A 12,947-nucleotide genomic window follows, 5' to 3' on the forward strand; every position below is an offset into this window, starting at 1 on the left:
TTATTAAAACTTTTTAGTTTCAGGGAGAGAGGAGCAAGAGAAGAAAACCTCCCAAATAAAATATAAAACTGCTGTTTTGAACTTATAGGATTATGTATTGAGAAAGCATTCTACTTGTTCACCAAACTGAAAGGATGTGTTAGCTTGTTAGTATGTATTTTTAGTAATAAGGAAAGCAGAATTAATGACCCTCTCCTTGATCGTCCCTGTGCAAACTGTTGGTTTACAGAGTGAATTCTTGTAGTTTCCTACTAGACATGGGAAGGCAAGGAGAAAAAACTAAATCCCTGGGAAATAAATGATGATTTATCCCAACGAGTAAAAATTAAGAAAAATCATGGTTTGGAAGGCACATGTACAGTAAAAGCCAAAGTCCTTACAATGATCTTCAAGCCTATACTTGTTTGGTATATATATATTATATACTACTGGCTTTTAAGCAAAAGCCCTTGTTCACTTTTGCTTAAAAGCCAGTCTGACCTCTGTGTTATCCATCAAGCGCTCTCTTGCCTTGGGTTTTGCATTTGCTCTTCCCGCTGCCTGAAATGCTCTTCCCCCAGACAGCCTTGTGGCTGGTTCCTTTCCTTAAGGTCTCTACTCTATAGTCACCCATCAGTGCAGTCTTTGTTCTCTTACCATCCTATTTTAAATAACCATCTCTCTCCCTCCACCCCTGACCAGTTTCCTCTCTGCCCCATTTATCTTTGATGACCATTTGGCTTTTCACCCTGAACTAGAGTTTAAACTTCTTATGAGGACAAGGAGGGGTATGGTCTATTTTATTCACTTTATGTCCCTATTACCCTATTATGTCCCTATTAAATAGTGCTTGGCATATAGTAGTTATTTGGTATTTTTTGAATCAATAATGTTCATAAATTAATCTTCATTTTTGTAGATTTCTACCACAAAATCTTATATATAACTTAAACTTTAGAAAAATTTGGTAAGTAACATCTTTGCTTTAGAGGAGAGAATATTGTATAATATCTTGGTGGAGATGAGAATAATGGGAAGGTATTAAATGATTTAGGACTTCTAGATTTGGTTTCTAATATTACTCAAATGAGACATTGGCTGAATTGTAATATGTTTAAACATCTTTAAGACTTTTTTCTGTTCTGTAAAATAATATTTCGTCATTTCACAAAATTATTTTGAGGTTTAATGTTTGTATAAATCTTTGAATGTTTTTCCAAAGAGCTTTGCTCTGTTATAGCACTGATCACATTATATTGTAATTACTTTCATGTCTGTTTCCTCTGTTATACTTACATATTCCTTGAGGTCAGGTACCAGTGACAGATTGTCTTTTTGCACATGCTCCATTACCTAGATGGGTACCAGGCAAATAGTTGCCCACAAACATTTTTCAGTTGAAAGTGAGAGATAGTGTAATACTGTTATTCTTTTTATTTTCTTTAGGAATCAAAGTTTAAGGAAACAGGTGTTATCACCCCAGAAGAGGTGAGTATTGAAGATATCAGTATAAAGCTATTTATTATATTCTACAATTACATAAAACTGGGTGGCTTTTGTGTTTTATAAGAAAACATCTTGAAATTTAATCTTGATTTGAGTAAAATTAGATCCTGTTGACTATATTAGCAATTTTGTAATTGTGATTACAATTTTGTAATTGTAATTACAATAATAGCAATTTCTATTTCCCATAAAAGAAAATGTAACTTCCCTCTCAGTTTGCCATTTCTCATATTTTTCTGTAGTTTCTCTTTATTTAGAAGTGAGGGTGGGAGAGGAAATGGAAAAGATTCCTATAGTGACTTATCCTTCACTCATATTTGTATTATATGGAGCTGTGCAGTGGACTCTGGTGTTTGTTGTCTTGCTTCTTTCTACCCCAAACATGAGTTTTCATGGCTTTCCATTTGGAAACTTTGTCTCAATGCTTGGATATTAAGTTTTCTATCAGTATTCAGCTTAAATATTTTATTGCTACATATTTAACATTGATTTTTTTTCCCCACCATTCTTTCACTTTTTCTACTAACCAGACAATGATGAATCTGCTTAATGCTGAAACAAATGGCTCTTTTATAGGCCAGTTGTGTTTTATTGAACTTTTAATGTAGAATTATGTTTTGAGGAATCATTTTACTTGTTCATTAAATCTATATAATAAAAGTATTATCTTTCCTTTAGGTAGTTTATTTTGTTGTCTTTAGAGAAATACATTCTGGTCTAAAAATCCTTTTGGACTCCAGTTTTATGAGTAGTTATGGTTACATCAGACTTATTTTTTAGTCTTAATGAATGGCAAATAATTTATTTAAGCTTCACCTTTAACTCTCATTAAAAGTACCAGTCATTGGCAGTGGAACTTTATTGAAATGAGCCATGTTGTATGATCTGGTTGTAAATTCCAAGACCTCAAGCCAGGGAATTAACCGATCTTTTAGTTTTCACTTGTGATGGAATCTCTTCAGTCCCAGATCCTTGTAAGTTCAAAGGATGGTGTGCTTAACTGACTGTTTTATCTAAAATTGTCTTTATGTTTAGTGAAGACACAGAATAGTATGGCAAAACCTAGAAGACCTGCCTTCTAGACCCATTTCTCTAATTTCTCCTATTCTGACTCAGGCAAATCAATTTATCTAGGCACAGGCCTCATGTTTCCTCATCTTTAAGATGAAGGGTTTTGACTGACATTCTCTAAAGAACCCAGTCTCCCTTAGGCATCATGAGTTTAATACCTTGAATGCCAAATAAAACTAAATTTTGAGCTTAAGGATATCATTAATGTTCTTGAAACTCAGTATCTAAAATAAAGAGCAGAGATGAAAGTGTGCTGTTTTTCTTGTACTCTTTGGCTTTATCTCCTCTATGTGAAAATGGCTAATTGGTAAATAGATAGTTGGATTTAGAGATACAAGTCTGTGGTCATTGAATAGAATTAAGCAAACCATTTTAAAACAGCTACTAATCCTACAATGAGTAACTCTTACACTTAATTGTATCATGAAGTGATTTATGAATTTCCCCATTTTTAAACAAATGCAAGGCAAAAACTAGCTCAGCTGGGTACCAACCACATAATGCTGAATTGAGATAGAGTGCAATTATGGGATTTAATTAGATTAGAATGAGTCTAGAGGAAGAAAACCAGAAGACAAAATGCTTTGGATCAGTACTATACTGAGTTGATCTGTTCATTTGTTTTCTCTTACTGTTTCTGGGCTTCTGGCTGTCAGCCTCTAACTATCTTTTTGTTTTCATTGAGAGATGTGGAAGTATTGTGTCTAAAAATAAGGACAGGCATTATCTAATATGGTACTGTCTGACTAAAAATACTTTAATGTACAACATGTGTATGACTTGAGTAAATAGGGTACTAGTAATAGAGGATAGCTTGAAGAATAAAGTTGCTCATCAGAATGTTAATATTGATTCTACCTTGTTAAAGTTATTCAGTCTTATCCAATATTTAATCACTAAGAGAAAGCTACTGTAAGCAGTATTGAGAATTTAGAAACTTGAATCTTTCATTTGAACATAGGAAGCATGTAATAATAATAATGGCCACTGCTAATGAGAACAGATATACACATGTACTAAATATCATTAGTAGCATAGCAATTCTATGTTCTTTTATATTTTTCCTTATCTTCTAGTGTTTTTGTTATTTTTTCAATGGATGCCACCAGAGGTGCTGGGGAATAAAATATTAGAGTCTTGTGATCTCAAGGCAGTATCATTAAAGAATTTTTAAGTTTTTAATTCTTTGTTTTGCTTGCATTTTGTTAAATTAATACTTTTTTGGTGATGATGAATTAGTTCCCAATAGCCGTAGAGTTATGCAGCATCTTGTTGCAAAGACCCAAAATGCTTAAAACCTGGGGGAGAGGGTATTGCTTTCGTTTGGGTTTTTGTCTTTACCTAATCCCTTTAAGTAGTAAAGAAATTATTTAAATAAAAGAACAGAAACATTTTGTAAAGTTACTGTTGGGAGTATGCTGCTAAATCTTATCTTGTTAATCTATCTTCTTAAAAGAAGTTACTGTCAGAACTCTTATTTTATAGAGTTTTATTCTCTCAAAGCAGAATATCATACATAGACATACTTTTCTCAGAAAGACATTAGAAGGTTAAAGATAATATAATTTTTTGCTGTGTAATAAACCCATGAACAATACATGATTTTAAGTTAGAGCTGTTGTGAAATAGTAATTGGGGAAGTATGTGTGCATATAGCTTGAGTTGGGACACTGCAGTTATGTTTAACAGACTTTCATTTTCTGCTCTCAAGAATAAGCAGGATTTCTCTCTTGCGATAAGATCAATCCATGCTCATGTATAATGGAAATTCTCAGAAGATTAAACTCTTTCTTCCTGAGTCTGTTTTTCATTTCTGAAGAAAAACAAAAATTTGTACAATGTTCAGCCTGCCCAGAAAGTCCAAGATTTGTTAGAGGATTCAATTTCTTAATTGTCTTGGTGTTTTCTGATTCAATCCAAAAGCTTCTAACTTTTTCCCCATTGTTTGGCAGTACATTTCTCACTTTTATTAATGATTCCTTTAATAGTGTGAAAAAGCTTTCAAAATTAGATGTTACTTAAATTTTTTTTAAATGAGGAAGAAAAACTGTGTGCACTGTGATGTAATAAACTATTCTTACATCATAGACCTGTAGTTATTTAGTAATTTTTTCAAAGATCTTCATTGACTTTTCAACCATTAGCAAAAATCGCTCTACATTTTATTCATCCATAAAGTGGTTTTTGGCATTTTAAAATCCTGTTGTGTTACCCTTATTCATTTCATGGTACTGTATGCTTTTGGCATTATCTAAATCCAGTGATTACAATTGAATAAAAAAATTAACAGCACTCAATATTTTTTCTTCCAAAATTAATTTACATTTTCATGGATGTTAAAAATTTTGTACTTTTAATAAATATTCAAAAATAAATCTTTAGGCTGGTAGAGCAAGTTGGTGCTGTTTGCATTTTAATTGATTATTTTGAATCAAGGTTACACAGGATGATCCCTTTGGTATTTTGCCACCTTACATTCAATGATGTTCAATTTTTCTTTTTTCCTTTTTTCATATTTCTGCTAATTCTTCAATAGTTTGTGGCAGCTGGAGATCACTTAGTCCACCACTGTCCAACATGGCAATGGTAAGTACTCTTGAGTGAGGAATAGAAAGTTTATAAAAGGTGTGACTTTATAATTTTGGCAGTTTACAAAATAGATTAGTGCATGAAAATTAGAATGACCTGTTTAACCCTCCTCTAGTAGATTTTTCTATTAAATAGTGCTCCAGTGTTGCGAAAGTAAAATAAATGAAGAAAAACTGAGCATTATGCCTGTTTTGTTTTGCTCTGTTAGCACAGAAGATGGAGATTTTTGAGAGAAATGCCTTACTTCCTTTACCAGTATTCCGTTTCTTTATAGTGTCTAAGTCTGTTCTTGTGGTGGGTCTTTAAAAAATAATTTTCAAAAGTTTAATAACTTTGATTAGCTTTTTTTTTCTGTTCATAAGCGTAATATTTAACATCTTTATTGGAGTATAATTGCTTTACAAGGTTGTGTTAGTTTCTGCTTTATAACAAAGTGAATCAGTTATACATATACATATGTCCCCATATCCCCTCCCTCTTGCGTCTTCCTCCCACCCTCCCTATCTCACCCCTCTAGGTGGTCACAAAGCACCGAGCTGATCTCCCTGTGCTACACAGCTGCTTCCCACTAGCTGTCGGTTTTACATTTGGTAGTGTATATATGTCAATGCTACTCTCTCACTTCGTCCCAGCTTACCCTTCCCCCTCCCCGTGTCATCAAGTCCATTCTCTACATCTGCATCTTTATTCCTGTCCTGCCCCTAGGTTCATGAGAACCTTTTTTTTTTTTTTTTTTTTTGGATTCCATATATATGTGTTAGCATATGGTATTTGTTTTTCTCTTTCTGACTGACTTCACTCTGTATGACAGACTCTAGGTCCATCCACCTCACTACAAATAGCTCAATTTCATTTCTTTTTATGGCTGAGTAATATTCCATTGTATATATGTGCCACATCTTCTTTATCCATTCATCTGTCGATGGACACTTAGGTTGCTTCCATGTCCTGGCTATTGTAAATAGAGCTGCAGTGAACATTGTGGTACATGACTCTTTTTGAATTATGGTTTTCTCAGGGTATATGTCCAGTAGTGGGATTGCTGGGTCATATGGTAGTTGTATTTTTAGTTTTTTAAGGAACCTGATTAGCTTATTTTTCAAATTAAGAAGTATTGAATTTTTTTATGACATTAATAAATGCAGAATTTTGCAGAATCTTACGGTTCTTTACCATAAGACCTTCTTTAAGGTTCAAAAGTTTCTCCCCTTTTTAGGAATGAGCTCAAAAGTTGAAAGATTCATGATACCAAATAAAGTCTTAATTGGAAAGCTACTTGTAACAGACTTTTCCAATTTTTATTTTCCTCATTAACTTTTCTTTTAATTATAAAGTAATTTAAACAACTAGCAGTTCTCATAATTTGTTTTTTAAATATCTGAATAATAACAGAATGTTTTAAAACAAATTCAGTTTCATTACTTTGAGTACTTATGGTAAAAGCACCTGGCAGTAGCTGCAAAATTGATCCCAATACTGGCAGACTATTTTAATTAGGCTAGAATTGTTTGGAATTATCATCTTGTTTGGATATGAGTGGTTCAACTTGTTACATCCTGTTTTTTTCCCTCAGTGACACTTTTTCAATTGTAGTTGAAAGGTAGAGTTTTGATTTGGGAGCAGAGGTTCTAGAATTAACAAGATTCTAATTGATAATGTTTTCCTTAATATCTAAAGAGCTTAAATAATTAAACTGTTTAAAATCACAGTTAGAATTCTCTTTCATCTGTGGCCTCTTCTATTACCCTTAATTTTTTTTTTCTTTTTTTTTTTAACAAGTCCTTGCCCCTCTGTGAGTTTCATGATTCTGTCTGTCCCCTCTTTGGGGACCGTGGGCCTTTTAGGCTCTGTAAAATAATAAAGTGGGTTCCTGGACTGTTTTCAGTATTTCGAAAAGTCAAAGAGAAACTGCATTTGTGTCACCGAGCCTTTGGCCATTGCCCAACCTACCCTTAATTTTTATGCTTAACACATATCCAAAATAGTTCTTACTGCTTTTGATCAATTGCTCTTTATCTTGTAGAACATTGTTTTTTATGTACCAAGAAAGGCCGAAATGTCAGGTTCATTTATTTTTATGTCCTTGTCTTTCCTATGTGTATTTCTGTTCCATATTTTAAATTATGTTCATATCATAGAAGCTCTCTGATTTTAGACTTTTTTCCTCCCTAAATTGTTAAAACTATATTTAGCTATGTTGTGGTCTACAATATATATGTATATTTCAAGTCATATAGATATATAAAATTTAAGGTAATAGTCATTTTATGGAAAAAGAACTAAATAAGGATTTTCTTCAATACATGTGTGATAGATATACATTTTCTTTATTCAGATTTCTTTGTTGAAGCCCTTAGTTGTCTAGTTAGTTTAGTTATATAATTTATAGTATTGTTATAGGGGTTGGTATATATGGACAGGATCTTCTTTTAGCAGGTAGTAGTTTATAGTTCCATTTCATAAATTGTGATGGTTTAAATAATTTTATTGTAACTTAGAACTCAGTTATATCACACTCCAATGTCTATACTTCTGGCTAAATTGTTGGGGCCAAAGGAACAATTCATTTTAAATCAGTGCTAGAAACAGACCATTTCTATGCTATACGTTCATGTTTACAGGTGCCATCGTGACTGTATTATATCATCTTCCCGCAGAACTTTAGGCATTGCCATGATGTTGTTGAATTTGACACTTGGAAAATGTGTAAAGATACTAGAAGCCTGCCAAATAGTTTTAGGACATTTCCTGGCTTTATCTTTTGCTCAAATCTATGGTTTGAAGTTTAGACTGAAGCTTAAGACGGCAGCAGAACTCAAAATTTGTGCTCATTTATATTTGTGACAGATACCACATGCCACTCTAGCTCTGACCAGTTCCCCTAGGTGACCCACAGAAGAATCTTTGAACAAATTTCTTAGTGAGATATTCCAGAGTAGCCCCCCAAAATCAAATAGCTGGCTGTGACCCACAGAGGGAGCAGTGTTCAAGAGCAGGAGCCCTAGAGTCACTTGGCTCCATCCTGGCTCTTCTACCTTCTGGTTTTGTGACTGTGGGCAGCCCGACTTCTTTAAGCTTTTGTTTACTTACTTATAAAATGGGACTATAAATATTACTCACTTTTTAGGTATCTGAGGATTATATAAAAATACTGCATGTTAGAGTTCTAGGTCCTATACTTAATAAGCACTCAATAAAAGGATTTTTTGTTTGTTACAACCATTATTATTCTCAACATTATCATCTTGTGATTCAAAGCATCTTTTATCTCTTAGTTCCAATTTTAATGCAGTGGTAGGAATGTGGATCTTGTGAACCACCTACTTTATTATGTAATGTCATGGAGCTATTTTTCTGCCTCCTCTTGGTCTTCAGATGAGCAGTACTTTAAGATTAAAAATCTGAATGAGATTATATTTGGTTAGAGGCAAACACAATAGTTGCATAGTATAGTTCTGTATTATTCTACCTTTTTGTGTAATATTGAATCCAAATTCTTTTGGTCTGTCTGCATCTCTTGGTACATTTCACTTAAAATAAATATTGCTGTGCTCTTCATTGCTGTGACGTATGTCACTTATGGCATCCTTCCCAAACCAGTCCTAAAATAATTTTCTCAGGGGTGTGGATTGTGTAGTGTTGAGATTAACATGTGATATCTTCTGTCTTTGTCTTTTAAAATATTTTTTGTATTTTGGTGCTTTTCACTCTTTTTAAAGGGCTACAGGGGAGGAATTGAAAGTGAAGGCTTACCTACCATCAGGCAAACAATTTTTGGTCACCAAAAATGGTAAGAATTATGTTGTATATATTAGTTAATTTTGCGCAAAGAGTTATATTTTTTAAAAAACCTTAGCACTTGCTGATCGTAATTCATGCTTAAAGCGGTACTTGCAGCTTCCCTCAGCCAGAAATTTGGAAATTTAATGAAACTATGGATTTTCTATGGGTAGAGTATTTTTTCCATACTTGATTTTATCTCCTTCCTTTTTGTTATTTCTTTTTGCCAAAAATGTCTAGTTTTAAGATATGAAGGAAAAGAGCTTTAAGGAAAATTGGACTTTTTTCTCATTGGGCTTTTTAATTATTTATTTATTTATTTATTTATGGCTGTGTTGGGTCTTCGTTTCTGTGCGAGGGCTTTCTCTAGTTGCGGCAAGTGGGGCCGCTCTTCATCGCGGTGCGCGGGCCTCTCACTATCGCGGCCTCTCTTGTTGCGGAGCACAGGCTCCAGACGCGCAGGCTCAGTAATTGTGGCACACGGGCTTAGTTGCTCCACGGCATGTGGGATCTTCCCAGACCAGGGCTTGAACCCGTGTCCCCTGCATTGGCAGGCGGATTCTCGACCACTGCGCCACCAGGGAAGCCCCTCATTGGGCTTTTTAAGCAGACTTCATAATCATAATCTTTTTAGCTATTTTAATCATCTTTAGACTTAAATTTTTTATGGAAAGTATAACTGATACTATCTTTGATATCTAAAATCTCAAAGCTAGAGGTTTTATTGTCCATTGTGTCATTGAAAGATTGCCTATAGGCACAAAAATGTTTCTGAAACAGGTATTTATGAAGTTAATGAAGTTATTTATGAAGCTAATTTGAAAACAACATCAAAAGGTTGTTACAGTCCCTATCTAATCACATAACAATACATTGATTTCTATTCTTATTTGCTCATTATAGGAAAGGGAAAACATGTACAAAACATCAGTTTTTTATTTCCTACAGTATATTTTTTGATAGGATTGGTCATTTATATCTTGCTTGTTTTAAAAAAAAATCAGGAGATTAATAGCATTTTGTTGACCCCATGTCGTAATGTTGTTACCTTATAATTTTTCAATTTTAGGCTTATATGAATTATAATACCTGTTAATCGATGCATTTGCTATATGAAAAACTTGGCACCAATTTGTATAAGAGAGTAAAGTTTAGCAGGTTAGTGAACTTTAAACTGGTTTATCCATTATGAATAGCTGGAGCTTAAATATGAATTATGAAATACATGTTGAAAGTTACTTTAGCATTGCAAACCAGAGGTCACCTCTACCACCTCCGAGTGTGACAGGTGGTGCCTCCATGTTCTGAGAGTAAAGCTGTTAAAATAGTATATTATTCATTAGCCTGAGGTTGAACAGTGTCATCTCTGACTTCAGCTTTGTTGATCTTCACAGATCATCAGGGTAGAGAATATATAGAACACTCCCAGTAGAGCCTTTGTATTTGTCTTCTAACAAATACAAAGGGATTTTGTATTTAGGGAAAGATAAGTGTGGTCAAATAATTTTGTCTGTGGGTTGAATGTATCTCTTAAATTAAGTACTCCTATTAGAAGTAAAATATAATATTTACCTAATATTTTGGTGGCAGAAATATATTTTATGGAATAAACTTTCTCTTTTTTTAATGGATTTATAGGAAGCAGATTATGTCCTAGTAACTGTTTTTGCCATTTTTTTATAGTGCCATGCTACAAGCGGTGCAAACAGATGGAATATTCAGATGAATTGGAAGCTATCATTGAAGAAGATGATGGTGATGGGGGATGGGTAGATACTTATCATAATACAGGTAAGAGGAGAATAGAATGGCATGTATTTAGTTTAAATTGTTTTAAACTCCTTTACAATCTTTTATAACAGCCTTGATTTAAAAAAAAAAGGTTGCATAAAGGCATATTATGACTTAGTTTTTTTTTTTTTTAAAGATATGAATCCTTTTTTTTTTTTTTTAATTTATTTATTTTATTTTTGGCTGTGTTGGGTCTTCGTTTCTGTGCGAGGGCTTTCTCCAGTTGCGGCAAGTGGGGGCCACTCTTCATCGCAGTGCGCGGGCCTCTCACTATCGCGGCCTCTCCCGCTGCGGAGCACAGGCTCCAGACGCGCAGGCTCAGTAGCTGTGGCTCACGGGCCTAGTTGCTCCGCGGCATGTGGGATCTTCCCAGACCAGGGCTCAAACCCGTGTCCCCTGCATTGGCAGGCAGATTCTCAACCACTGCGCCACCAGGGAAGCCCATGATTTAGTTTTAATAAAGAAAATATGTTCTGAATTTAAATCTAGGATACTAAAAACAAGTTTTCTCCCTCTAACTCCTAGAGAATAGGAGGTATATCAAATGTAGTGGTAGAGCAGGGTTTCCCAGTCTTAGTACTATAAACATTTTGCGCAGGATAGTTCTTTGTCATAGCATTTTCTGTGCATTGCAGAATGTTTAGCAGTATCTCTGGGCTCTACCCACTAGATGCCTGTCACATCCTCCCAGTCGTGACAACCAGAAAAGCCTCTAGACATTGCCAAATATTCTGCGAGGGGCAAAATTGCTACTCTCAGTTGAGACTCACTGCAGTAGTCAGAGGGCTAAATAATCTGCACAGGAATAAGTACCTCATTAAGTCTGTTTCTCCTCTTCTCTGAGTAAAGGATACTGCCATCATTTCCTTATGATGATATAGAAACAGATTTAGGACTTGAGCTCCTTGATTTGAAGCTCTTTTGTTCCTTAATGAGTTGAATGTTGTTATGTCAAGGCCTAGAGAAAATAGATTGAACAACTTCTTAAAATAATTTCAAAAATCATCCTCTTTTCTCCACTGAGTAGTGCTGTTGGACTTTTTTTTTTTTCTTTTTTCCCCTGGATCTTTCCAAAATCTTTTAGCTACTCTGCTTTAGTCTTCACATGACTGGGAGATGTGAGTAGCACATCTGTAGGAAATTGCCTGTTGACTGAATAGAGCCATTGGTTATAGCACTGTATTTCTGATATCAAGTTAGTGAGTTTCTCAAGTTGTCTAGTTGTATTTTATTCCATAACCCCTACCCCAAAATCCAGGTACATATTTACAAAGGCATTCATCACAGAGATACGCAGGTGTCAGAATGATTGGATTGACAGAAATCTATTACAGAAATTCTACAACTAAAGAAATGTTTGCCATGTTGACAGAAGACAAGTAGCATCATTTTCTTACATAGAAAGCAACATAGTATTATACTTCAGTTAATTTGGTGTACATAAATTCTAAGTAAAGTTTATGAGAGATACACTTAGAATTTTAGGTTTAAACTATATTCTGATTGGCTTAAAGCAGTGCTTCCAACTGACTCACAAGGCTAGGTACCTGGTTCTTTATTCACCTCAGTTCCCTTTGCTTCATCACTGCTTTTCTTCTCTCAGGATTCTTTCATTTCTATTAGCCCTGTATTAGTCATGGTTCTCCAGAGAAACCATGGATATAGATATAGACAGGTTTGTTTTGAGGAATTGGCTTACGTGATTGTGGAAGCTAACAATTCTGAAATGTACAGGTCAGGCTGGCCAGCAGCCTGAAGACTCAGGGAACAGTTGATTGCTGCAGCTGGAGTCTGAGGGCAGTCTGGAGGCAGAATTAATTCTTCTTCTTTAGCACTCAGTCTTTCTCTTAAGGCCTTCGACTGATTGAATGAGGCTCACCCACATTATGGAGGGTAATCTGCTCTACTCTAAGTATACTGATTTAAACGTTAAGCACATCTAAAAAATACCTTCACAGCAACATCTGGACTGCTGTTTGATCAAACTATGGGACACAATAACCTACCCAAGTTGAGTTGACATATGAAATTAACCATCACAGCCTTATAGAGTATTACCTTCATTAGAATCATTTGAGCTTTCTTTTTCTTTGCCAGTATGTCCTACTTTTAGGAGAGTCTGGTTTAATGGGATACTACTACATTATATTTAAACGGATTGAAGAGGTTTATTTTCTTGTGTTTCTATGTAGTAGATTCAGTGAACTGTTTTGTAATAGCAATTTATTACG

General features: G+C 34.5%; 1 protein-coding gene across 2 annotated transcripts in view; it reads left to right on the forward strand.

Annotated features, from left to right (window-relative positions):
- Window positions 1-12,947, forward strand: part of ATG3 (autophagy related 3) — a 28,599-nt gene that overhangs the window by 1,682 nt on the left and 13,970 nt on the right. The window contains exons 2-5 of one of the 2 annotated variants that reach the window (XM_082460217.1): window positions 1,426-1,467; window positions 5,093-5,142; window positions 8,865-8,935; window positions 10,609-10,716. In XM_082460217.1, coding sequence (XP_082316343.1) covers window positions 1,426-1,467; window positions 5,093-5,142; window positions 8,865-8,935; window positions 10,609-10,716 — 271 coding nt within the window. Of the gene's footprint in view, window positions 1-1,425; window positions 1,468-5,092; window positions 5,143-8,864; window positions 8,936-9,993; window positions 10,084-10,608; window positions 10,717-12,947 lie in introns of those variants that run through there. The other variant, XM_082460218.1, reaches the window with a different exon arrangement.

The sequence above is a fragment of the Balaenoptera physalus genome, assembly GCF_965194825.1.
Source record: "Balaenoptera physalus genome assembly, chromosome: 4".
NCBI lineage: Eukaryota > Metazoa > Chordata > Mammalia > Artiodactyla > Balaenopteridae > Balaenoptera > Balaenoptera physalus.